The 27,097-nt window shown below is 45.1% G+C and overlaps 1 protein-coding gene across 3 annotated transcripts in view; it reads right to left on the reverse strand.

Annotated features, from left to right (window-relative positions):
- Positions 1 to 27,097, reverse strand: part of PKD1L1 (polycystin 1 like 1, transient receptor potential channel interacting) — a 412,276-nt gene that overhangs the window by 147,197 nt on the left and 237,982 nt on the right. For all 3 annotated transcript variants that reach the window (XM_073630682.1, XM_073630680.1, XM_073630681.1), the window contains exons 27-30: positions 16,101 to 16,317; positions 13,062 to 13,235; positions 9,010 to 9,129; positions 8,834 to 8,900 (exon numbers count right to left, since the gene is read on the reverse strand). In XM_073630682.1, coding sequence (XP_073486783.1) covers positions 8,834 to 8,900; positions 9,010 to 9,129; positions 13,062 to 13,235; positions 16,101 to 16,317 — 578 coding nt within the window. The remainder of the gene's footprint in view (positions 1 to 8,833; positions 8,901 to 9,009; positions 9,130 to 13,061; positions 13,236 to 16,100; positions 16,318 to 27,097) is intronic.

Below are 27,097 nucleotides of genomic sequence, written 5' to 3' on the forward strand. Positions count from 1 at the left end.
CAGTCAGTCAGTTAGCTGCACTTACAGTGTATTGTGTATATATATGCATCCCAGGTGTTGCATATATATATATATACACTGTATTCAGTTTAGCTAGATCCGTTCCTGTTATCTTCTATCTAGACTATTTACATTTAATGCAGTGCGTCCTGCTCACAGTGTTCAGCTAGATCCGTTCCTGCTATTTACATTTAGTGCAGTGCGTCCTGCTCACAGTGTTCAGCTAGATCCGTTCCTGTTATCTTCTAGACTATTTACATTTAGTGCAGTGCGTCCTGCTCACAGTGTTCAGCTAGATCCGTTCCTGCAATTTACATTTAGTGCAGTGCGTCCTGCTCACAGTGTTCAGCTAGATCCGTTCCTGCTATTTACATTTAGTGCAGTGCGTCCTGCTCACAGTGTTCAGCTAGATCCGTTCCTGCTATTTACATTTAGTGCAGTGCGTCCTGCTCACAGTGTTCAGCTAGATCCGTTCCTGCTATTTACATTTAGTGCAGTGCGTCCTGCTCACAGTGTTCAGCTAGATCCGTTCCTGTTATCTTCTAGACTATTTACATTTAGTGCAGTGCGTCCTGCTCACAGTGTTCAGCTAGATCCGTTCCTGCAATTTACATTTAGTGCAGTGCGTCCTGCTCACAGTGTTCAGCTAGATCCGTTCCTGCTATTTACATTTAGTGCAGTGCGTCCTGCTCACAGTGTTCAGCTAGATCCGTTCCTGCTATTTACATTTAGTGCAGTGCGTCCTGCTCACAGTGTTCAGCTAGATCCGTTCCTGCTATTTACATTTAGTGCAGTGCGTCCTGCTCACAGTGTTCAGCTAGATCCGTTCCTGTTAAATTCCTACTGACCGGCAGGCTTGTCTGGTTACAGTATATAAAGCTACCTGAAGAAAATTACAGGTGTTCTATTTGATCCTATTAGTACCACGGTCAGGCAGCTAGACTATTTACATTTAGTACAGTGCGTCCTGCTCACAGTGTTCAGCTAGATCCGTTCCTGTTATCTTCCTACTGACAGGCAGGCTTGTCTGGTTACAGTATATAAAGCTACCTGAAGAAAATTACAGGTGTTCTATTTGATCCTATTAGTACCACGGTCAGGCAGCTAGACTATTTACATTTAGTACAGTGCGTCCTGCTCACAGTGTACAGCTAGATCCGTTCCTGTTATCTTCCTACTGACAGGCAGGCTTGTCTGGTTACAGTATATAAAGCTACCTGAAGAAAATTACAGGTGTTCTATTTGATCCTATTAGTACCACGGTCAGGCAGCTAGACTATTTACATTTAGTACAGTGCGTCCTGCTCACAGTGTTCAGCTAGATCCGTTCCTGTTATCTTCCTACTGACAGGCAGGCTTGTCTGGTTACAGTATATAAAGCTACTTGAAGAAAATTACAGGTGTTCTATCCCAGCTTAGTGCAGCTACAGGCCATTAGTATGTCTGGAAGGCCAAGAAGGAGAGGCAGACAGTCACAAGCCAATAAGAGAGGGCAAGCAGGCTCTGTGTCTAGTGCTGGTCGTGGAGACGGTGCATCCTCATCAGCACGTGGCCATGGGACACGCTTGGCCTTTTTTTCGGCAGCTGGCCATGTTGAGCCGCAACATGCGGAAGACTTGGTCGAGTGGATGACCAAGCCGTCCTCATCCTCCTCATCCTCTCTCACCCATGCCCAGGGTGCTTTGTCTGGCAAAGCAGCGGCCTCTTCCCTCAGCTCAATGTCATCAGTGACTCCTTCCCTAGCTCCACCATGTCCTCATGAGGATTCCCTCGAACTGTTTGACCACAGTGTTGGGTACATGCTCCAGGAGGATGCCCAGCGTTTGGAAGGCTCTGATGACGATACTGAGCTCGATGAAGGCAGTAACATGAGCGCGGACAGAGGGGGTGCCCAAGAAGGACAGCAATCTGGCAGTCATGCTCCCCCTGCTGCAGCATACTGCCAGGTTTGCTCCAGTGATGAGGAGGGAGGGGATGATGAGGTCACTGACTCAACGTGGGTGCCTGATAGGAGAGAGGAGGAGGAGGAGGAGGAGGAGGAGGAGGAGGAGGAGGAGGCGGCAGCACATCACCAACGAGGCAGGATGCCCTCCAGGGGCCAGCCTAAGGGCAGCACATTGACTGCATCACACCCCAAAGCTCCACATGTGCAGGGCGCTGCAGTCTCTACGCGTTATTCAAAAAGTTCTTTGGTGTGGGCCTTTTTTGAGACGAGTGCATCAGATCGCACCGCTGCTATTTGCAACATATGTCTCAAGCGTATCTCGCGTGGCCAAAATATCTCCCGCTTGGGTACCACATGCTTGACCAGACATATGTTGACCTGCCATGCAGTTCGTTGGCAAGCGTATCTAAAAGACCCACACCAAAGAACAAAGAGGATCTCTCCTTGCTCCTCATCAGCTGAGATTTCCAACCCCACTAGACCTTCAGTCCTCTCTGAGACCTGCAGTGAGAGGAATGAAGGTGTAGAATTAGGTGTGTCAAAGCCAAGTACTTGTGGGCAATCTGCTTTTGGTACACCGACGTCAGATTGTACCAGGCAAATTTCCCTGCCCCAGCTGCTGCACCGCCGAAAGAAGTTTGCTCCCAGCCATCCACATGCCCAGCGGTTGAATGCTAGCTTGGCAAAATTGCTAGCACTTCAACTGCTGCCTTTTCAGTTGGTAGACTCTGCCCCCTTCCGTGAGTTTGTGGAATGTGCGGTTCCTCAGTGGCAGGTACCCAAACGCCACTTTTTCTCACGGAAGGCGATTCCGGCTCTCTACCGGCATGTGGAAGGCAATGTCCATGCCTCGCTGGACAGGGCGGTCAGCGGTAAGGTGCATATTACCGCTGACTCATGGTCCAGCAGGCATGGACAGGGACGTTACCTAAGTTTCACGGCGCATTGGGTGACTCTGCTGGCAGCTGGGAAGGATGCAGGACAAGGTGCAGTAGTGTTGGAGGTTGTTCCGCCACCACGCCTCCAAAATGCTGATTGTGACACACCTCTCTCCTCCACCCCCTCCTCTTCTTCTTCCTCCATGGCCTCTTCCTCGGAACCAGCGGTGCTCCGTAGGCGTTCAAGGGGCTACGCAAGTACGCAGGCCAAAAGATGCCATGCGGTGCTTGAGCTGGTGTGCTTGGGGGACAGGAGCCACACTGGGGCAGAGGTTCTGTCAGCTCTGCAGGGGCAGGTTCAGAGGTGGTTGACGCCACGCCAACTTAAGGCAGGAATGGTGGTTTGCGACAATGGCACCAACCTCCTCTCTGCCCTCCGACAGGGACAAATGACCCATGTGCCCTGTTTGGCTCACGTCCTTAACTTGGTGGTGCAGCGGTTCTTGGGCAGGTACCCGGGCTTACAGGATGTCCTGAGGCAGGCCAGGAAAGTCTGTGTGCATTTCCGCCGGTCATATAATGCCAGTGCTCGGCTGACGGACCTCCAAAAGGAGTTTAACCTGCCCAAGAACCGCCTAATCTGTGACATGCCCACCAGGTGGAACTCAACGTTGGCCATGCTGCAGCGGCTGCACACGCAGCAGAGGGCCATCAATGAGTACCTGTGCGACTATGGCACCAGGACAGGGTCAGGGGAGCTTGGTTTTTTTTCCCCACGCCAGTGGGCCATGATCAGGGATGCATGCACTGTCCTGTCACCATTCGAGGAGGCCACGAGGATGGTGAGCAGTGACAGTGCATGCATCAGTGACACTGTCCCCCTTGTCCACCTGTTGGAGCACACGCTGCGTGGAATAATGGACAGGGCACTTGAGGCAGAACAGAGGCAGGAAGAGGAGGACTTCCTTAGCTCTCAAGGCCCCCTTTATCCAGACAGTGTTCCTGCGTGCCCGCCGATCACACAGGAAGAGGACGAGGAGGAAGAGGAGGAGGAGGAAGATTGTGTCAGTATGGAGGTGGAGCCTGGCACTCAGCATCAGCAGCAGTCTTTAAGGGATCAGTCCCAAGAAACACATGGACTTGTACGTGGCTGGGAGGAGGTGGCTGCGGACCATGTCGTTCTTAGTGACCCAGAGGACTCCGGACCGAATGCCTCAGCAAACCTACGCTGCATGGCCTCCCTGATCCTGCAAAGCCTGCGTAAGGATCCTCGTATTCGTGGTATCAAGGAGAAGGACCAATACTGGCTGGCAACCCTCCTTGATCCACGTTACAAGGGTAAGGTTGCGGACCTTATCTTGCCATCGCAGAGGGAGCAGAGGATGAAACATCTTCGGGAGGCCTTGCAGAAAGGTCTGTGCAACGCGTTCCCAGAGACTGGGAGGTTACAAACTCCTGTTTCTGGACAACGTGTTGCTGAGGCTTCGGTCAGTCAAAGAAGGAGCGGTGGAGAAGGTGGCCGTCTGACCGATGCGTTCAGACAATTTTTTGGTCCGCAGCCCCAAGGTATGATCGGTTCCAGCAACCATCGCCAGCGTCTGTTTTACATGGTGCAGGAATACCTAGGGGCAAGATCAGACTTGGACACCTTTCCCACCGAAAATCCTCTGGGTTACTGGGTCTTGAGGATGGATCACTGGCCAGAGCTTGCACAGTATGCAATTGAGCTACTGGCCTGTCCTGCATCCAGCGTTCTTTCGGAACGCACATTCAGTGCTGCTGGAGGCGTGGTAACCGATCACAGGGTGCGTCTGTCCACCGACTCGGTCGATCGGCTGACCTTCATAAAAATGAATGAGTCTTGGATCACCACCAGCTACCAAGCACCTGATGCTGATGTAACCGAATAATTTTTTTTGAAATCTCAGATCCCTTCAAAGACTGCCTATGCTGATGCTGAGTGACTATCCCTGAGTAATTATCCTCTTCCTCCTCAATCATCACGCTGATAGCTTGTAAGAACATTTTTGGTTCTGGGCGCCACCACCAGTGCCTAAGGCACAATTTTTCAGCCCCTGTTTAACAGGGGCGTGTAATTACAATTTTTGATGTAATACTTTGCAGCAGGGCTCGTTCCTGCATTCCAACTAGAGTGTCTGTGAGGGGTTGCAGTGTTGTGGCACCAGCACCAGTGCCTAGGGCCCAATTTTTCTGCCCCTGTCTAACAGGGGCGTGTAATTACAATTTTTGATGCAATACTTTGCAGCAGGGCTCGTTCCTGCGTTCCAACTAGAGTGTCTGTGAGGGGTTGCAGTGTTGTGGCACCAGCACCAGTGCCTAAGGCCCAATTTTTCTGCCCCTGTCTAACAGGGGCGTGTAATTACAATTTTTGAAGCAATAATTTGCAGCAGGGCTCGTTCCTGCGTTCCAACTAGAGTGTCTGTGAGGGGTTGCAGTGTTGTGGCACCAGCACCAGTGCCTAAGGCCTAATTTTTCAGCTCCTGTTCAACAGGGGCATGTAATTACAATTCTTGATCTAATATTTCACAGCAGGGCCCTGTGAGGGCTTACAGTGTTGTGGCCACAGCAACACCTAAGGCCCAAATTTCTGCTGAGTATATAGGGCAGGACCCTACTTTCAAACATCTAACTTACAAACGACTCCTACTTGCAAACGGAAGGAGACAACAGGAAGTGAGATGAAATCTACCCCTAGGAAGGGAAATTCTCTCCTGTAAGAGTTAATATGGGAAAACAATTTCTCCTTTCCACTGATGCTTTCCAATCCTTGTTCCACAAAAAAACCCAAATTTTCAAAAAACATTTTTCATTGGGACAAAAAAGTGAGGTGAAATCTTCTGAAGAGGAGGAAAGACAGCAAAACAAATGTCACAGGGGTGATAACCCTTCCCTATGTTTTCCAAAAAGCTTAGAAAAGATTTTTTGGCTGGAGCTAAACACGTTAAAAATGTTCAAAATTACAAACAGATTCTACTTAACAACAAACCTACAGTCCCTGTCTTGTTTGCACCGCCTGTATACTGCTGTTCAGAGTATATAGGGCCTGGTGGCCCCACACCTTTCCTTATTTTAATTTGGGTGCGGGGTTCCCCTTAATATCCATACAAGACCCAAAGGGCCTGGTAATGGACTGGGGGGTACCCATGCCGTTTGTCTCACTGATTTTCATCCATATTGCCATGACCCGACATGACATTAAACCCGCAAGCAGTTTTAAATGAGATTTTTTCCTTTAAAAATGACATTTGGTGCAGGGACTGTTCTAAACATGGGAAACACGCGTCACTTTACAGGCATACTATAGACACCCCCCAGGTACGATATTTAAAGGAATATTTCACTTTTTTTTTTTTTACTTTAAGCATCATTAAAATCACTGCTCCCGAAAAAACGGCCGTTTTTAAAAGTTTTTTTTGCATTGATACATGTCCCCTGGGGTAGGACCCGGGTCCCCAAACCCTTTTTAGGACAATACCATGCAAATTAGCCTTTAAAATGAGCACTTTTGATTTCGAACGTTCGAGTCCCATAGACGTCAATGGGGTTCTAACGTTCGTGCGAACTTTCGGTCCGTTCGCGGGTTCTGGTGCGAACCGAACCGGGGGGTGTTCGGCTCATCCCTAATCTTCACTAGTGGTGTATTCAAACGTGCTTATGTCTCCACGTGCCACAGGTCATGCGATGGTGCAATACAGGTGACCCCCCAAGGTAATGCGCTCACCTCAGAGAATGTGACTAAGTCGCTAAACAAAGTCAGAGAATGCTTTTGAGCCACCCCGGGCTCTGTGCGGATCACAGGATCACAGGCTCCAGCACGGAAACAGTTACATAGTTACATAGTAGGTGAGGTTGAAAAAAGACACAAGTCCATCAAGTCCAACCTATGTTGGACTTTATCCAGTTAGTGAATAAGAAGAAAGAACCATATAGCATAATAACGTTTTAAATTATTTATTCCAAAACCAGATAAAAACACTCCCCCCAAAAGGGGGTACTCACATTTTCAGAGTACGTCAGTGCACCACTCTAGAGCAAGCATGAAAATAGGTACAGCAGTGAGGATATGGCATCTGTCCCAACACCGGCAGCGACCACTGCCTAACACTCCATCCTGGCCCGTCCACCTATGCGTCTTTGACACAGGACATATGTGTCATCATCATCCCCCTGATGTACCACTTTACAGGCTTTACAGGCAGACTAAGGGGACCCCACAGACACGATATTTAAAAGAATATTTCATTTTTATTGTTTCACTTTAAGCATCATTAAAATCACTGCTTCTTTAAAAATGACTGTTTTAAAAACTTTTTTTGCATTGATACATGTCCCCCAGGGCAGTACCCGTGTCCCCATACACTTTTTATGGCCAATAATTTGCATACAAGCCTTTGATGAGGACTTTGGATTTTGCAGGTTCGTGCCAAATTGACTTTAACAATTCCTGCATATGCCCATGTGACAGGCATGTTTGCTGGCAATAGCGCTTTCCATTTGCATGTCCACCCAGTTGAAGTCTTAACTGACTTTAATTGGGCGCTATTAAATGTAGAGCGCTCATACTTGCCAGAATCTTAGTATATGACCCCCTATGTGTGGCGGAAAACTAACACTGCACATCACCCTGAACACATCATTCCCACTGTGAAACATGGTGGTGACAGCATCATGTTGTGGGGATACTTTTCTTCAGCAGGGACAGGGAAGCTGGTCAGAGTTGATGGGAAGATGGATGGAGACAAATACAGGGCAATCTTAGAAGAAAACCTGGTAGAGTCTGCAAAAGACTTGAGACAAGGGCAAAGGTTCCTCTTCCAGCAGGACAACGAACCTAAACATACAGCCAGATCTACAATGTAATGGTTTAGATCAAAGCGTATTCATGTGTTGGAATGGCCCACTCAAAGTCCAGATCTTAATTTCAATTGAGAATCTGTAGCAAGACTTGAAAATTGCTGTTCACAGACGCTCTCCATGTAATTTGACAGAGCTTGAGCTATTTTGAAAAGAACAATGGGCAAAAATTTCACTCTCTATATGTGCAAAGCTGGTAGAGACATACCCAAAAACACTTGCAGCTGTAATTGCAGCGAAAGGTGGTTCTACAAAGTATTGACTCAGTGGGGCTAAATACAAATGCACGCCACACTTTTCACATACTGATTTGTAAAAAAATTTGAAAACCATTTATCATTTTCCTTTTACTTCACAATTTGGTGCCACTTTCTGTTGGTCTATCACATCAAATCCCAATAAAATACATGTACATTTTTAGTTTAACATGAAAAATTTGGAAAATTTCAAGGGGTATGAACACTTTTTAAAGCGGTTGTATACCCGCAAATTTTTTTTTTTTTTTTTTTAACCCTGTAAAGCAAAAGGCATAATGAGCTAGTATGCACCGCATACTAGCTCATTATGAAATACTTACCTTAGAACGAGGCGTCAGTATCTTACCTGGTCCACGCCGAGGGAGCTGTCATGTTGCCTCAGCGTGTCTTCCGGGTATCGCGGTTCCAGCGCTGTGAGTGGCTGGAGCCGCGATGTCATCACTCCCGCGCATGCGCGCGGGAGATTTCTTACTCGGCAAGGTCCGGCAGCTGCCGGGCTTCAGCCGAGAATCCCCTGTGCGCATGCGCCGCTGCAGTCAGCGGCGCATAGCAAGGGGAATATCTCCTAAACCGTAAAGGTTTAGGAGATATTTTTTTTACCTACAGGTAAGCCTTATTATAGGCTTACCTGTAGGTAAAAGTAAAAAAAAAGACTATACAACCGCTTTAAAGGCACTGTATAACAGGATATAGAAAGCCAAGGAAACCACTTTCTATTTTGAGAAAGTATATGCCTTCAGTGATGCATCTTCAAATATGTAGTTGCAGTTTACTGATGGATGTGCCAAGTGTGAAAAGTGGTGAAAACAGTTAAAGCCCTATGTGGTGTGCAGAAAAAGAACTTTCCCACAGCATTAAAAGGATTTTATTGTTCTCACCTTGATGGCAGTTCATATTAGAAGCCTTAATTTTAGAATGATCCTCTCTGAGATATTTATTCACCTTCTAAATAAGAAAGAAGAAACATTCGTGAATATGAGTTTTCTACAGCAAGATATGTGATATTGTGGATTTAAAAATATGAAAGTTAAGATTTACTAGAATTTTATCTTACCTTACTATACCTAAACAGAAGTGATAGTAACAATGCAATTGGATACACAACCATTGTAGATTGAAATCCGGATATCAGGGAAGTAGTAGAAATGTCAATAGGACCATTTTCAGCAGCATACTTTAAAGTCAATGAAAAAAAAAAAAAGACATGTTTGGAGTTTTATAAAATAGCAAGGTATAGAATTTGATTATTCTCAGTCTTCTAGCTGTAAACATCACATTTGCATGTGCATTATACGTAAGATTCCTTCTTAATGTTTTCTCTTTTATTAAACACATGTAACATGAAATCATTTAACCACTCTTGTAAGACATTTAATATTCAAAATTTGGTGTTTAAATACTAAATAAATAGGTTTATGACTTACATTGTAGTATAAATACTGGAGGTGTTGGTGATGATAATATAACACATTATTGTAAAATTACGCTGATAATATAAAAATCTTGAGAGCGAAAAAAGAAAACCCTATAAAATAACTATTGTAAAGTGCTCAAAGTGATTGATTGTTGTTAGCTTGCAGACTCGTAAATGGTTTTGGATTGAAAGACATAAGGATTAATAAATTAAAAATATGTTTAGTTTATGTTACCTTAAAGATGGGGAATTTCATATTATACAGCTTAATTTTACTATAGAGCGTTCTATTATAAATTCCAGTACTTATATCATGTTACATTGATTATATATATATATATATATATATATATATATATATATATATATATATATATATATAATTTTGTTTAATAAAAGTGGGCAGACAAGCCCCTTAGCTACAGTTCGGACTAGCATATGAACTATATAAATATATTTCTAATATTTTTTTTAGCATTGACAAAGGGGACATTTTTGAGGCCCCTGAAATGCGTACGCTCCACACTTCTTTATCTTAATTCACATTGAAACATATACTGCATATACTTGTGTAGCAGGGAGCTGGCTATCTTGCCTGCAGTATCAGAAGGCACTCTGCAACATTGTTGCAGTTAGACTGTTTCCCTCTAGTGCCAGCTAAGACTCTGTGTCATCGCATCCTGTCAGCAGACTGATTACCTCCAGGGAGCAAAGCATGAAGGGAATTGTAGTTCCAGGACTAAAGTTTCACATTCAGATTGAACTGTATGGGACTGCAAGAGCCAGCATGCTTTGCAGACGAGGAACTAAAGACTCCATCTTGGAGATAGTCGACACCCTTAGCCGGGTTACCTCCCTGGAACTTGGAACAGACCCCAAAATGATGCTGCTTAATGTTTTTGACTCTAGGGTAAGTGGTAAATATACTAGGCTATTCCTGAATTATGCTACTTTCTATGCCCGTAGAGAGATATTCCTCCACTGGAAAGACAATACGCCTCCCAGGGCGTCCTCATGGCGCCTAACACTGAACTCGGTGCTGCCATTGTATAAGCTTACCTATGCCAACTGAAATTGCCCTAGCAAATTTGACAAAATATGGTCGGGATGGATAGATGCTTGGGGCACGGAGGTGGCGGATGACCATTAAGAGATTGCTGATGGACCTGCCCCGTACAGTGTAATACTGCTATGATGTCCTGAATGTCTAACCATTGTTTGAGCTTTGTGATCTTAGCAAAGTCGATGAGGTCCTTCCTTCACCCCTGCCCTCCTCCTCCCTCCCCCCTCCCTTTCCCCCCCAGGACCTCCTTAAATAGTACTGTTGGAATCTACTACTTCTGCACTCATATCCTAATGTGATGCACTTTAACAGCTCTGCACATCTTTCTCCTGTTTCAATGTGCAGCCTATCTGTTTTGTGACAATTCATGCAATAACATCTCTGTAAACAACTGTGTATATATATCGCTTGTACTGTAAAAATTGAATAAAAAATGTTTCTCTTGTAAAAAAAAAAAAAAAAAAAGACTCCATCTTGCTTTGCTGAGGGATTTTCAGACAGCATGAGAGCAAGAGACCAGACCTAAGGGAGAGATACTGCCTCCTAGGTGATTTCACTGCACGATTTAGGCCTTCGCCTCCAGTCAGGACATCTAGCCTGAGAGAGAGGGATCCCAGGTGTGTGTCCAGGTGCACCTACACCATCGGTAAAGCGTTCCAGTGTGAGGTGACCAGTCAGGTCGTCAGGAGAGCCTGCTTGTTCCAAGGCGTTAGTTTGGGCTTAGACTGAAGGTTTGGGTGAGGGGGCTTTTGCCCATTTGCAGGAAACAGGGACACTGCACCACAGAAGAAGTTAGATGGACACTGTATACAGACATCATTACTGTTAGTCATCTTGCTTACATCGTAGTGCCACAGGGCTAAAGGATAAGGTCATACATTCCCAGAGAAACTGTATACAGACACCACTGTCCTTTCACCTTGCTGATAAAGATCCTGCTTTCCTAACTTGATAATCCTGCCTACTTGTGTTGTTTGGCCCTGCTATTCAAGAGTTTAAATGCACCAATGAAAGTGGCTAGCTGAAGATACAAAGCCTCATCTTTCTTCAAAAGGACTGAAGCTACTAGTGCCATACGGACCCGCACACACATATTCAGAGCTCTGTATATGCTGTATGACCTTTTACAGGTCGAGTCTATGAGGTGAGAGGCTGGAGTATCTGTGGTGGATGGGCTACAATCACTGCTTTACTGTCTTTGTCCATTATTGCACTTTAGGAGGCTCTTCATATCCGTTTACATACAGGACTGTTTTACCATCAATAGAGGATGATATGGACTGCTTAGTTTAATCTGATTGCGCTGCACTATATTCTTTTTATTATCTGATTGAGGCATTCTGAATTATCCTTAAGTGTCAGCTAGCATTCCTTTATTTTATTTTAACAACAAGTTTTAGTCTATTTGTGCAGAATATTTGTCGTTTACATTTTTTTATTCTCTGTATATGCAGTGGGTGTGTGTGGGCCAGTTTATCTAGGAAGTTAAACCATTAATTGGAATAAAGTGTTTAAAGTTGGGCCTGTGGTGTCAGGGGACAGAAGAGAGAGGCCTGACATAAGAGGGTCATTCCTCTTTCCTCCTCCTGCCTGGACTCATAGAGCCGAACTGGGTAAAGATAACCAATCTGGTACAGATTGCCATATTGTGATTTATTGTTATTGAAGTGTTTGCCTCTGCTCTTGGGGTTATTCTCAGGTTTTAAATCCCCTGAAAGCAGCCTGACTATGGTATTGAGCTATATTGCTTTTAATCTCAGTTATTGCTCTCCACTTGCATTACTTGAATATATATGGTTACTGATAGTTACTCTTTTTCACAGAAATATTGCAGTAAAGTCAATTTTTGTGTTTTATCTTGTGTTTTATCATAACGTGTGTGTTTCCCATTAGTCCTTGCACGTACACTATTGCCAGGTGTGTCAGAGGGGCTGAGATTGTTCTTGGGGTTGAGAGGCAGAGTACGGAATGAAACATACCTAAGCGGCTCCTTTGAGGGTAGCGCTATACTTGTACAATTAATTCTTGGTGTGGCATTTTAATCTCAGATCAATTCAGCCACAAACCAAGGAAACTGTGGAAATCCTTTGCTGTGGAAAAGCTGCCAGTCAGGAATCCAAAAATCCTGTTCAAATACAACCACAATGTCTTATACTAATAGGACAGCCCAGGGTTCCAGCGCCAATCTTCCTGTTTTTCCCAGACCTCCAGAGAACTGTTAAGTGAACCTCAGCATTGCAAGTATAAGTATGAGGTCTTGCAGGGAGTTGTGGCCACTACTGCACACAAGCTAGTAGCTTTTAGAGAGTTTCTTAGAGCTGTCAGGGCCACATGATGAAAAAACTTCCATTCATGCAAACTATTAGAAGTTTAAGATCACTATTCACTTTACGCACTTGAAAATGAAATAAGATGCTGCAAATAATAATAAAAAAAAAAAGTTAACACACAAATTTTTATTATTCTTGTGAAGTTTTAACAAAAGCATTCAAAATGAAAACTGGTGACAGGGTTTTTTTAAAGATACAAAAGAACAGCCCTTTCATGATTTTAACTCATATGACCACACATTTTGCTAGCTATGTTATACTTATCTGACTCTTCTTGATAAAATAGAAAGAAGTTATACCTGATCTTCTTTCCAGTAAAGAAGGATGACATTGAAACACATATATCCCAAACACATGACTAAACATGTGGTTATTCGTTGAGTATGACTGAACCAACTGTAAGATGGTCGGCTAAAGACTGAACCCCAGGAATGGAAATCTTCCAGATATTGTGTGAATTTGCAGTAGAAGAGCTGGGGTAAAAAAGAAACAGAAATATTGTACAACATGATAGACAATTAGGTCAGTTTTACACACATTAAAAGGTAAAAATAAACATAAGACATAGGTTATAATATATGACCACTGCATAATTGTTTTAAGGAATGGTAATGGTATGAATATGCATAATCGTATAGCTAAATCTAGCCATGGGCGGATCTTTTTTTTTTTTTAATCAGCCAGATGGCTGATCAAAAAAAACTGAACGGATTCCCCCATCCACACAATTGAGGCATATAAGGGACTCCTCCCCACTACGTTATTGTATTCTGACAGAGGGACGACTCCTACTGTCAGAATACACTGATCAGCACTACAGCCAATTGGCTGCAGTGCTGATTAAATAAAATGTTTCCAACATGTTCGAGAGAAGATATCATTAGATCGACTGCTCTCTAGCGGGAACAGCCATGGATGGATTCAAATTTGGCCAGTCCCTGCTGAACCAGACAAATATTAATCCATCTATGGCCAGTTTAAGTGTTCATCCCGCACACCAGCCCTATTCAAGGCAACAATAGCAATCAACTATAAAAATCCTTTAGCTCAGCAATCTAGATCTAGGGTAGACAAAAGATTATTTTCCTGATCTAACCATCATCTTTGCCACTAAAAAACAAATGTGAATTAAAGCGGAGTTCTGCAATTTTTTTTTCAGTCAGCAGCTACAAATACTGCAGCTGCTGACTTTTAAAATATGAACACTTACCTGTCCAGGGGGCCCGCGATGTCGGCACCCGAAGCCGATCTGTCCCTCGGCTGTCGGGTGCTGCCGCTGCCATCCTCGGTAAGGGAATCAGGAAATTAAGCCTTGCAGCTTCACTTCCTGGTTACCTACTGCGCATGCGCGACTCGTGCTGCGCTATCCCACTGGTTCCTGCTGTTTTCTGGGACCCGTATGTCTCCCAGAATACAGTGGGGGGATGGGGGACGGACGGGATGTGGCGTAGATACCCGTGGGTGGCACGGGTATCTATGCCCAGAAGTGGAAGCAAATTACCAGTATTAGACAGGTATTTGCTCCACCCTGAAAGGTGCCAAAAGTGACACCGGAGGGGGGAGGAACCGGAAAAGCGGAAGTTCCATTTTTAGGTGGAACTCCGCTTTAAGTATAAACACCCAAGGAGAATTTTTAGTCTTTTCAATAATTGTTTAGACAAGTGTTACATAGTTACATAGATAAACCAGCTTGATGCAGATCTTATCAACATGTTAAAGTGTAACTAGAGGCAAAACTTTTTTTAGTTTTGAATAGAATGTAGCGGCATTCGAACACCTGTCGGGTTTTTATTGCTTTCTATGTTCCCATTAAGGAGATTTGCCCTGTCTTTTTGTCTGCGTTACTGTTATCACCAATAGTGAAAGTGAAAGAAAATCCCAGATTCTGAGTTGACACTAGAACAGAAATAGAGGAGAAATGTTTCACTTGGAACACTAGCTCTGTTGACTTCATCTTCTGGCTATGGGGCAGGAAGTAAGGGGAAATCTCTCCAATGGGACACAGAAGGCAAAAAAGCTGACATGGGCTATAACCTCTCTAAAGCTACCTATACACATGTAGTTTTTTTTTTTTTTCGTTCAGCTAGCCAAAAAAAAAAATGAACAGTGGCACATCATCACCTGTGGACAGTGGACTTTAATTAAAACATTTTACATAGTTACATAGTAGGCGAGGTTGAAAAAAGACACAAGTCCATCAAGTCCAACCTATGTGTGTGATTTTATGTCAGTATTACATTGTATATCCCTTTATGTTGTGGTCGTTCATGTGCATATCTAATAGTTTTTTTTAATTATCGATGCTCCCCGCTGAAACCACTGCCTGTGGAAAAGAATTCTACATCCTAACCACTTTTACAGTAAAGAACCCCTTACGCAGTTTAAAGTTAAACTGCTTTTCTTCTTGTTTTCGTGAATGGCCACGTGTCTTATTAAATTCTATTTCATGGAAAAGGTTTATCCATATTGAGGGGTCACCAGTACTGTATTTGTACATTGAAATCATATCCCCTCTCAAGCGTCTCCGCTCCAGAGAGAACAAGTTCAGTGCTCGTAACCTCTCCTCATAACTAAGGTCCTCCAGTCCCTTTATTAATTTTGTTGTCTTTCTCTGGACTCTCTCCAGTTCCAGCACATCCTTTCTGATGACTGGTGCCAAGAACTGGACAGCATACTCCAGGTGCGGCCGGACAAGAGTCTTGTAGAGTGGGAGAATTATTATTTTATCACTGGAGTTAATCCCCTTTTTAATACATGCCAATATTCTGTTTGCTTTGCTTGCAGCAGCTTGGCATTGCATGCCATTGCTGAGCCTGTCATCTACTAGGACCCCCAGGTCCTTTTCCATCCTAGAATCCCCCATAGGTTCTCACCCCAGTGTGTAGATTGCATTCATATTTTTGCCACCCAAATGCATTATTTTTATTTGTTCAGATCTTCTTGCAAGGTTTCCACATCCTACGGAGAAGTTATTGCCCTGCTTAGCTTAGTATCGTCCGCAAATACAGAGATTGAGCTGTTTATCCCATCCTCCAGGTCATTTATGAATAAATTAAATATGATTGGTCCCAGGACAGAACCCTGGGGGACCAAACTTTCCACCCCTGATCATTCTGAGTACTCCCCATTTATCACTACCCTTTGAACTCGCCCCTGTAGCCAGTTTTCAATCCATGTACTCACCCTAATTTATATGTCAGATTGAAGTGTTTTGTTTATATTAAAAGGTTTATACAGTTTCACGTTATAGTATAATTAATCTATTCCATTGCATCAGGCCTACAAGCACTAAATTTAATTTAGTTGCTTTGTGTCGTAGGTACAAACATTTTTTTTACCCGTCTGAAGCCTAATCCATGTCCTGCACATGTCAGTTCACGTTCAACTTTCCCATCTCCTTCATCCACTGCTAGCCAGCACTCCGCATAGAAAAAAAAGCTGGTTCTGCTTTTCAGGTCTTTGATAATTACATGGCTGAAATACAAGCTTGGTGACTGACCACTGTTGTTATGCCAAATATGAATCTTCCATAATGGACCAAGACTATCGGGTACACTGGAAAAAACAGATAACACACAATAGCTATATTTAAGAGTACATGTTGAATGAAGAGTTATGCAGGCAATGAATTAAACACTACTGCTAGACCAATTTTATATATAATTTTAAAAAGACAGAGAAAATATGAAGGTTCTATTCTTCATATTAAGCTAACTTGGAATACACAAATTTTCGGAATAGAATTCACAGAGCAACAGTCTTGCTTACTACAGAGCAAGGAAATGAACAACTAGCTCAGTATTTTATACAGCATCAGAAATGGAGCTGCGGTTGGTGTCCTAAATTTAGAATTTACAATATGTTGCTTAGTTGTTGCTTTTAACACTATAAAACAAGGACTGAAAAGTGTGCTCATGATGGGAGAAATGCCATCATGATCACAGAAACAGGGTGACTTACAGGGCAGGATATCTGTAAAGCTGGCTATAAACTAGTAGAATTTCCTTTAAAACATTTTATTTTAAGAACAAATGTTTAAATTTCGAATCTTTAGTGCGGAGGTCAAATCAGTGTTCGTTTACAACTACAGTAACAAGAAAATTTGAAGGAGTAGGATAGAAAATCTTTCTCGAACAAACAAATCTCTAACAGTGTATGTGTTTTTGTTCCAAAAAATACACTTATTCCAAAATTGAATGTTAAAAACAAACAAAATTTTGAAGTATATTCAAACAACATTTGTCCAGTCAATAAATGTACCAAGAGCTTACAAATATTCGCACAAACATTTCATTAAAAATTTACCAGTTTATAACCAGGTTAAGTCAGCCCCTGCTGAGGAAAGGGTGGTCCTGAGACTCTAAGACTTTCTGTTTGTGACCTGACATCTGTTATCAGTTAAAGCATAACTAAACTCAGCGATACTTACCTCTGCTTCAACGGCCCATGCTGCGAGGTCCCTCTCCGGCATCTTCTCTCTTGCTTTTTCTGGGTGCCGGTCTTCAGCCATCTTGATTGGCTGGCACAGGATGGTGTCACTCCTGTCCATGGAGTACAGTCATCCTGGAACACAGGCACTGTACTGGAATGTAAACTGAGCTGTGCAGGTTTATTTTATTGCATGTCTTTTCTGCACAGTTATATTACCAGTTAATCCTACCAGTATACCAGTAGATATGTTATTTTTCCAATTCCTGTAACAGTCCAAGCTGTCCAGAAAAAGTAGCAGTCACAAGGTTTGAATAAACCATATCACACTGGCATGGTCACGTTCAACACTTATCTAAATTGTTTAATTTTCTAAAAGAAACAAACCTTTTGCTGTAACTGTTTAAACGTTTGACGTTGGGCTTAAAGGAGAAGTCCAGGCAAAGCTTGTTTGGCTGTACTTCTCCTATGGATCACAAGGGTGCAGTTTGTGTTGCACTCCTGTGACCCGTTTTCAGCAGAGAGCGGACTGAAGTCTGCTCTCTGCTAATGTCACGGATATCAGTCCAGGCACCGCGTCATCCCGACAATGGGAGTCTGGATCCGCCAGGTGCCTGGACTGACAACCCGCTCAGCCTCTCAGCGAGCTGCTGAGAGAATGAGCCGGCCGCCCCTGGCCCCACCACACCTCAGCGCTCTAATGAGTGAGGAGGGAGCAGAGCAGACAGCTAGCTGTGACTGACAGTCTACAGCTCTCTGCTCGAGGAACTGTCAGAACCGAGTGATCGGCGGTGTCCGATCACTCAGATCTTAGTCCCGAGGCACCAGGGGATAGATGCAGCATCGCATGGATGCTGCACCCACCGAGGTATGATTCTATAAAAAAAAAATGAAACCCATACTTTTCTTTGAAATTTGTTTGTCTCTTACTTATAGTCTATTTAAAACAACATGTCTAATTTGTCCACTTGGTGATAATGTTGGTGTACTATTCCACTGCAGAATGAACAGCGTTGTCACCCTATTGCAGGAAGTAGAAAATTAATGGATCTACAGGCAGATCAACAGGTGATAAAACAGGGGCAACTGCTGTGTGCTAGGGACAGATTGTATCATAAATGTTATTTTGTTTTTTTTTGCCTATAGTTACACTTTAACAAAACTTTATTTAAGGGAAGACTCCACTTTCATTACAAAAAAAAAATAGCATCTAATATGCTTACACAAGGTATTTTGTATTGCTATTTAAAGTGATTCCAAATGCAGAAGGTTTTTTGCATTAAGATAAAAACCCTTCAGTGTGCCTCAGCCCCTCTAATACTTACCTGAGCCCCATCTCAATCCAGCGATGTGCATGAGTGCCTTGGCCAGGTGGGACACTCTCTCCTGATTGGCTGAGACACAGTAGCGATGCCATTGGCTCCCGCTGCTGTCAAAGTCAGTTAGCCAATGAGGAGAGAGAGGGGGCAGGGACAAACTGAAGCTCTGTGTCTGAATGGACACACAGAGCAGTGGCTAGGCTCGGATGCCCCTATAGCAAGCTGCATGCTGTGGGGGTACTCAACAGGAGGAAGGGGCCAGGAGCGCCGGCGATGGACCCGAGAAGAGGAGGATTTGGGCTGCTCAGTGCAAAACCACTGTACAGAGCAGGTAAGTAGGACATGTTTATTATTTTTAAATAAAAAAAAAAAAAACGAGACCTTGGTATCACTTTAAAGTTACTTTTCCATTCAATATGCAGATGTTGTAACTGCTAAAATATAAACAAAATGTCAATGCAATATGGCAACCTGGGGGCATTCTGTATAAAATGGTCCTGCTTTTGTTATAGCTTTTTCCATAATTTGACACGAAGATACAAGTCACATTTTAGGCATCCCCTGCAATAGGAATTTCATATTTTGGTGAGATACTTCCTAAGTAGTGCCTACTAAAGGGATGCAGATACTGCAGCTCCCTCATTAAAAAAACACTGCAGCGTCCCACAATTAGGGATGAGCCGAACACCCCCCCAGTTTGGTTCGCACCAGAACCTGTGAACGGACCGAAAATTCGCACGAACGTTAGAACCCCATTGAAGTCTATGGGACTCGAACGTTCAAAATCCAAAGTGCTAATTTTAAAGGCTAATTTGCATTCATTGTCCTAAAAAGGGTTTGGTGACCCGGCCAGGTCCTGCCCCAGGGGATATGTATCAATGCAAAAAAAGTTTCAAAAACGGCCGTTTTTTCGGGAGCAGTGATTTTAATGATGCTTAAAGTGAAAAAAGGTGAAATATTCCTTTAAATATCTTACCTGGGGGGTGTCTATATTATGCCTGTAAAGTGACGCGTGGTTCCCGTGCTTAGAACAGTCCCTGCACAAAATGACATTTTTAAAGGAATAAAAGTCATTTAAAACTGCTTTCGGCTTTAATGTAATGTCGGGTCTCAACAATATGGATGAAAATCAATGAGACAAACGGCATGGGTACCCCCCCCCCAGTCCAATACCAGGCCCTTTGGGTCTTGTATGGATATTAAGGGGAAGGCCCTATATACTCTGAACAGCAGTATACAGGCGGTGCAAACAAGACAAGGACTGTAGGTTTGTTGTTAAGTAGAATCTGTTTGTAATTTTGAACTGGTACATTTTTAAAGTGTAGCTCCAGCCAAAAAATCTATTTTTAAGCTTTTTGGAAAACATAGGGAAGGGTTATCACCCCCGTGACATTTCTTTTGCTGTCTGTGTTCCTCTTCAGAAGATTTCACCTCACTTATTGCCACAATGACAAATGTTTTTAGAAAATGTGGGGTTTTTAGTGAAACAGGGATTGGTGATAAAGCATCAGTGGAAAGGATTAACGTTTTTCCCATAATAACTCTTACAGGAGAAAATTTCCCTTCCTAGGGGTAAATTTCATCTCACTTCCTGTTGTCTCCTTCCGTTTGCAAGTAGGAGTCATTTGTAAGTTGGATGTTTGAAAGTAAGGGCCTGCCCTATATACTTTGCAGAAATTGTGGCCTTAGGTGTTGGTGTTGCCACAACACTGTAAGCCCTCACAGGGCTCTGCTGTGAAATGTTAGAACAAGAACTGTAATTACATGCCCCTGTTGAACAGGGGCAGAAAAATTGGGCCTTTGGTGATGGTGGTGGTGCTGGCGCCACAACACTGTAAGTCCTCACAGTTACTATTGATGGGTGCTTGAACGGGCCCTGCCATGAAATATTAGATCAAGAATTGTAATTACATGCACCTGTTGAACAGGGGCAGAAAAATTGGACCTTTGGTGGTGGTGGTGGTGCTGGTGCCACAACACTGTAAGTCCTCACAGTTACTCTTGGTGGGCGCTGGAACGGGCCCTGCTGTGAAATATTAGATCAAGAATTGTAACTACATGTCCCTGTTGAACAGGGACAGAAAAATTGGGCCTTAGGCAATGGTGCTGGTGCCACAACACTGCAACCCCTCACAGATACTCTAGTTGGAGCGTAGGAACGAGCCCTGCTGCAAAGAATTGCATCAAAAATTGTAATTGCACGCCCCTGTTAAACGGGGGCTGAAAAATTAGGCCTTAGGCACTGGTGTCACAACACTGCAACCCCTCACAGATACTCTAGTTGTAGAGCAGGAACGAGCCCTGCTGCAAAGAATTGCATCAAAAATTGTAATTACACACCCCTGTTAAACAGGGGCTGAAAAATTGGGCCTTAGGCACCGGTGCTGGTGCCACAGAACTGCAACCCCTCACAGATACTCTAGTTGGAGCGCAGGAACAAGCCCTGCTGCAAAGAATTGCATCAAAAATTGTAATTACACGCCCCTGTTAAACAGGGGCTGAAAAATTAGTCCTTAGCCACTGGTGGAGGCACCCAGAAACAAAAACATTCTTACAAGCTATCAGCATGATCATTGAGGAGGAAGAGGATAGTCACTCAGCATAACAGGATAGTCACTCAGCATCAGCATAGGCAGTCTTGAAGGGATCTGACATTTCAAAAAAATGTATTCAGTTACATCAGCATCAGGTGCTTGGTATCTGGTGGTGATCCAAGACCGATTCATTTTTATGAAGGTCAGTCGATCGACCGAGTCGCTGGACAGGCGCACCCTGTGATTGGTTACAAAGCCTCCAGCAGCACTGATTGTGCGTTCCGAAACAACACTGGATGCAGGATAGGCCAGTAGCTCAGTTGCATCCTGTGCAAGCTCTGGCCAGTGATCCATCCTCAAGACCCAGTAACCCAGAGGATTTTCGGTGGGAAAGATGTCCAAGTCAGATCTTGCCCCTAGGTATTCCTGCACCATGTAAAACAGACGCTGGCGATGGTTGCTGGAACTGATCATACCTTGGGGCTGCGGACTAAAAAATTGTCTGAACGCATTGGTCAGACAGCCACCTTCTCCACCGCTCCTTCTTTGACTGACCGAAGCCTCGGCAACATGTTGTCCAGGAACAGGAGTTTGTAACCTCCCAGTCTCTGGGAACGCATTGCACAGACCTTTCTGCAAGGCCTCCCAAAGATGTTTCATCCTCTGCTCACTCTGCGACAGCAAGATAAGGTCTGCAACCTTACTCCTGTAACGTGGATCAAAGAGGGTTGCCAGCCAGCAACAATCCCTCTCCTTGATACCACGAATACGAGGATCCTTCCGCAGGCTTTGCAGGATCAGGGAGGCCATGCAGCGTAGGTTTGCTGAGGCATTCAGTCCGGAGTCCTCTGGGTCACTAAGGACGTCATGATCCGCAGCCACCTCCTCCCCGCCACCTACAAGTCCATGGGTTTCTTGGGACTGTAAATGATCCCTTAAAGACTGCTGCTGATGCTGAGTGCCAGGCTCCACCTCCATACTGACACAATCCTCCTCCTCGTCCTCTTCCTGTGTGATTGGCGGGCACGCAGGAACACTGTCTGGATAAAGGGGGCCTTGAGAGCTAAGGAAGTCCTCCTCTTCCTGCCTCTGTTCTGCCTCAAGTGTCCTGTCCATTATTCCACGCAGCGTGTGCTCCAACAGGTGGACAAGGGGGACAGTGTCACTGATGCATGCACTGTAACTGCTCACCATCCTCGTGGCCTCCTAAAATGGTGACAGGACAGTGCATGCATCCCTGATCATGGCCCACTGGCGTGGGGAAAAAAAACAAGCTCCCCTGACCCTGTCCTGGTGCCATAGTCGCACAGGTACTCATTAATGGCCCTCTGCTGCGTGTGCAGCTGCTGCAGCATGGCCATCGTTGAGTTCCACCTGGTGGGCATGTCACAGATTAGGCGGTTCTTGGGCAGGTTAAATTCCTTTTGGAGGTCTGCCAGCCGAGCACTGGCATTATATGACCGACGGAAATGCACACAGACTTTCCTGGCCTGCCTCAGGACATCCTGTAAGTCCGGGTACCTGCTCAAGAACCACTGCACCACCAAGTTAAGGACGTGAGCCAAACAGGGCACATGGGTCAGTTGTCCCTGTTGGAGGGCGGAGAGGCGGTTGGTGCCATTGTCGCAAACCACCATTCCTGGCTTAAGTTGGCGTGGGGTCAACCACCTCTGAACCTGCCCCTGCAGAGCTGACAGAATCTCCGCCCCAGTGTGGCTCCTGTCCCCCAAGCACACCAGTTCAAGCACTGCATGGCATCTTTTGGCCTGCGTACTTGCGTAGCCCCTTGAACGCCTAAGGAGCACCGCTGGTTCTGAGGATAAAGCACAGGAAGAGGCCATGGAGGAAGAAGAAGAGGAGGGGGTGGAGGAGAGAGGTGTGTCAGAATCACCAGTAGTGGCTTTTTGGAGGCGTGGTGGTGGACAACCTCCAATACTACTGCAACTTGTCCTGCATCCTTCCCAGCTGCCAGCAGAGTCACCCAATGCACCGTGAAACTTAGGTAACGTCCCTGTCCATGCCTGCAGGACCATGAGTCAGTGGTAATATGCACCTTACCGCTGACCGCCCTGTCCAGCGAGGCCAAGACATGCCGGTAGAGAGCCGGAATCGCCTTCCGTGAGAAAAAGTGGCGTTTGGGAACCTGCCACTGAAGAACCACACATTCCACAAACTCACGGAAGGGGGCAGAGTCTACCAACTGAAAAGGTAGCAGTTGAAGTGCTAGCAATTTTGCCAAGCTAGCATTCAACCGCTGGGCGTGTGGATGGCTGGGAGCGAACTTCTTTCTGCGCTGCAGCTGCTGGGGCAGGGAAATTTGCCTGGTACAATCTAACCTCGGTGTACCAATAGCAGATTGCCCGCAAGTACTTGGCTGTGACACACCTAATTCTACACCTTCATTCCTCTCAGTGCAGGTCTCAGAGAGGACTGAAGGTATAGTGGGGTTGGAGATCCCAGCTGATGATGAGCAAGGAGAGGTCCTCTTTGTTCTTTGGTGTGTGTCTTTTAGGTACGCTTGACAACGAACTGCATGGCAAGTCAACATATGTCTGGTCAAGCATGTAGTTCCCAAGCGAGAGATGTTTTGGCCACACGAGATACGCTTGAGACATATGTTGCAAATAGCAGCTGTGGGATCTGATGCAGTCGTCTCAAAAAAGGCCCACACCAAAGAACTTTTGGAATAACGCGCTGAGACAGTAGTGCCCTGCACATGCGGAGCTCTGCGATGTGATGCAGTCAGTGTGCTGCCCTTAGGCTGGCCCCTGGAGGGCATCCTGCCTCGTTGGTGATGTGCCTCCTCCTCCTCCTCTCTCCTATCAGGCACCCACGTGGAGTCAGTGACCTCATCATCCCCACCCTCCTCATCACTGGAGCAAACCTGGCAGTATGCTGTGGCAGGGGGAACATGACTGCCAGATTGCTGTCCTTCCTGGGCACCCCCTCTGTCTGGGATCACGTTACTGCCCTCCTCTAGCTGAGTACCATCATCGGAGCCTTCAAAACGCTGGGCATCCTCCTGGAGCATGTACCCAACACTGTGGTCAAACAGTTCGGGGGACTCCTCAGGAGGACATAGTGGGGCTAGGGAAGGAGTCACTGATGCCATTGAGCCGAGGATAGAGGCCACGTTGGCAGCTGCTTTGCCAGACAAAGTACCCTGAGCCAGGGTGAGAGAGGATGAGGACAACTTGGTCATCCACTCGACCAAGTCTTCCGCATGTTGCGGCTCAACACAGCCAGCTGCCGAAAAAAAGGCCAAGCGTGTCCCACGGCCACGTGCTGATGAGGATGCACCGCGTCCACGACCAGCACTGTTGCCTTTAGACACAGAGCCTGCTTGCCCTCTTTTATTGGCTTGTGACTGTCTGCCTCTCCTTGTTGGCCTTCCAGACATACTATTGGCCTGCAGTGAGATGTAGCTGCACAAAACTGGGGTGTATATATATATATATATATATATATATATATATATATACACACCGATTATATTGCAGCTAGCAGAATCAACTGCCTGCCTGTAGTATTATTAGTATGAGAACACCTGCACTTGTCTTCAGGTAGCTATACTGTAGGTGCAACTGTGCAGGGTACACAGTACAGTAACTGGAAATACGTCAAGAGCCCACACAAGCACCTGGCTTCAGGTAGCTATACTATAGGTGCAACTGTGCAGGGTACACAGTACAGTAACTGGAAATACGTCAAGAGCCTACACAAGCACCTGGCTTCAGGTAGATATACTGTAGGTGCAACTGTACAGCGTACACAGTACAGTAACTGGAAATACGTCAAGAGCCCACACAAGCACCTGGCTTCAGGTAGCTATACTGTAGGTGCAACTGTGCAGGGTACACAGTACAGTAACTGGAAATACGTCAAGAGCCTACACAAGCACCTGGCTTCAGGTAGTTATACTGTAGGTGCAACTGTGCAGGGTACACAGTACAGTAACTGGAAATACTTCAAGAGCCTACACAAGCACCTGGCTTCAGGTAGTTATACTGTAGGTGTAACTGTGCAGGGTACACAGTACAGTAACTGGAAATACGTCAAGAGCCTACACAAGCACCTGGCTTCAGGTAGTTATACTGTAGGTGCAACTGAGTAGGGTACACAGTACAGTAACTGGAAATACGTCAAGAGCCTACACAAGCACCTGGCTTCAGGTAGCTATACTGTAGGTGCAACTGTGTAGGGTACGCAGTACAGTAACTGGAAATACGTCAAGAGCCTACACAAGCATCTGGCTTCAGGTAGCTATACTGTAGGTGCAACTGTGCAGGTTACACAGTACAGTAACTGGAAATATGTCAAGAGCCTACAAAAGCACCTGGCTTCAGGTAGCTATACTGTAGGTGCAACTGTGCAGGGTACACAGTACAGTAACTGGAAATACGTCAAGAGCCTACACAAGCACCTGGCTTCAGGTAGGTATACTGTAGGTGCTACTGTGCAGGGTACACAGTACAGTAACTGGAAATACGTCAAGAGCCTACACAAGCACCTGGCTTCAGGTAGATCTACTGTAGGTGCAACTGTGCAGGGTACACAGTACAGTAACTGGAAATACGTCAAGAGCCTACACAAGCACCTGGCTTCAGGTAGTTATACCGTAGGTGCAACTGTGCAGGGTACACAGTACAGTAACTGGAAATAGGTCAAGAGCCTACACAAGCACCTGGCTTCAGGTAGTTATACTGTAGGTGCAACTGTGCAGGGTACACAGTACAGTAACTGGAAATATGTCAAGAGCCTACACTAGCACCTGGCTTCAGGTAGCTATACTGTAGGTGCAACTGTGCAGGGTACACAGTACAGTAACTGGAAATAGGTCAAGAGCCTACACAAGCACCTGGCTTCAGGTAGTTATACTGTAGGTGCAACTGTGCAGGGTACACAGTACAGTAACTGGAAATATGTTAAGAGCCCACACAAGCACCTGGCTTCAGGTAGCTATACTGTAGGTGCAACTATGCAGGGTATACAGTACACTGACTGAAAATACTGTAAAAACACCCGCCTGCCTGTCAGTATATTAGGAAGAGAAGAACAGGATCTAGCTAATCTAAATACAGTGTATTATTTATATATATATATATATACACACAACACCTGGGATGCATATATATATATATATATATATATATATATATATATATATATATATATATACACACACACACAATACACTGTAAGTGCAGCTGACTCGACCTGCCTACTCTATCTAATTTAAATCAAATGACACTGTCTCTCTGTCTATCTATCTCTCTCCAGTCTCCACCGCAAGCAACACACTACACAAGGCCACCACGGAGGCGGCCTTATATAGTGTCGGGCGTGTACTAAACCCCCTGAGCCATAATTGGCCAAAGCCATTACGGCTCTCTGTACACACAGCGCTGTGATTGGCCAAGCATGCGGGTCATAGTGCATGCTTGGCACTATGGTTGCAAGAGGTTAGTGCACAGCATTACTGCTCACTGATTGGTTGCCAAAGGTTACAGCACATCATCTCTTCACTTCCTGCACACCATGGACTGGGAAGATGAGGGGACCCATCAATACACAGAAAACTCTTAGGAATCCTAGGACTCCTGGGATCAGTGGCAATACTGGGGGGGGGGGAATCAGTGGCAATGCTGGGGGGGTTGATGGGATCAGTGGCAGTGGTGGGGGATGGGATTAGTTAAGAGGCAGTACACTGACAAATTCTGAATCATGTAGAGCAAAGCCGTGAATCTTTGGCAGGGATATAGTGGGGGATTCTACCAATGTAATGGGGTATTTACAATGACCACTGATGTGAGGGGGGATTTACACTGACCATCAATGTGAGGGGGAATTTGCACTGACCACCATGTAATGGGGGGATTTTACACCACCCACCAATAGAAAAGAGGGATTTCTACACTGACACCAATGTAATAAGAGCATTTACACCAACCACCAGTGTAAGGGGGATATACAATGACCTCCATGTAAGGGGGAATTTACACTGACAACCATTGTCGAGGAGATTTGTACTGACCACCAATGTAAGGTGACACT

This window comes from Aquarana catesbeiana, linkage group LG05 (assembly GCF_042186555.1).
Source record: "Aquarana catesbeiana isolate 2022-GZ linkage group LG05, ASM4218655v1, whole genome shotgun sequence".
Classification (NCBI taxonomy): Eukaryota; Metazoa; Chordata; class Amphibia; order Anura; family Ranidae; genus Aquarana; species Aquarana catesbeiana.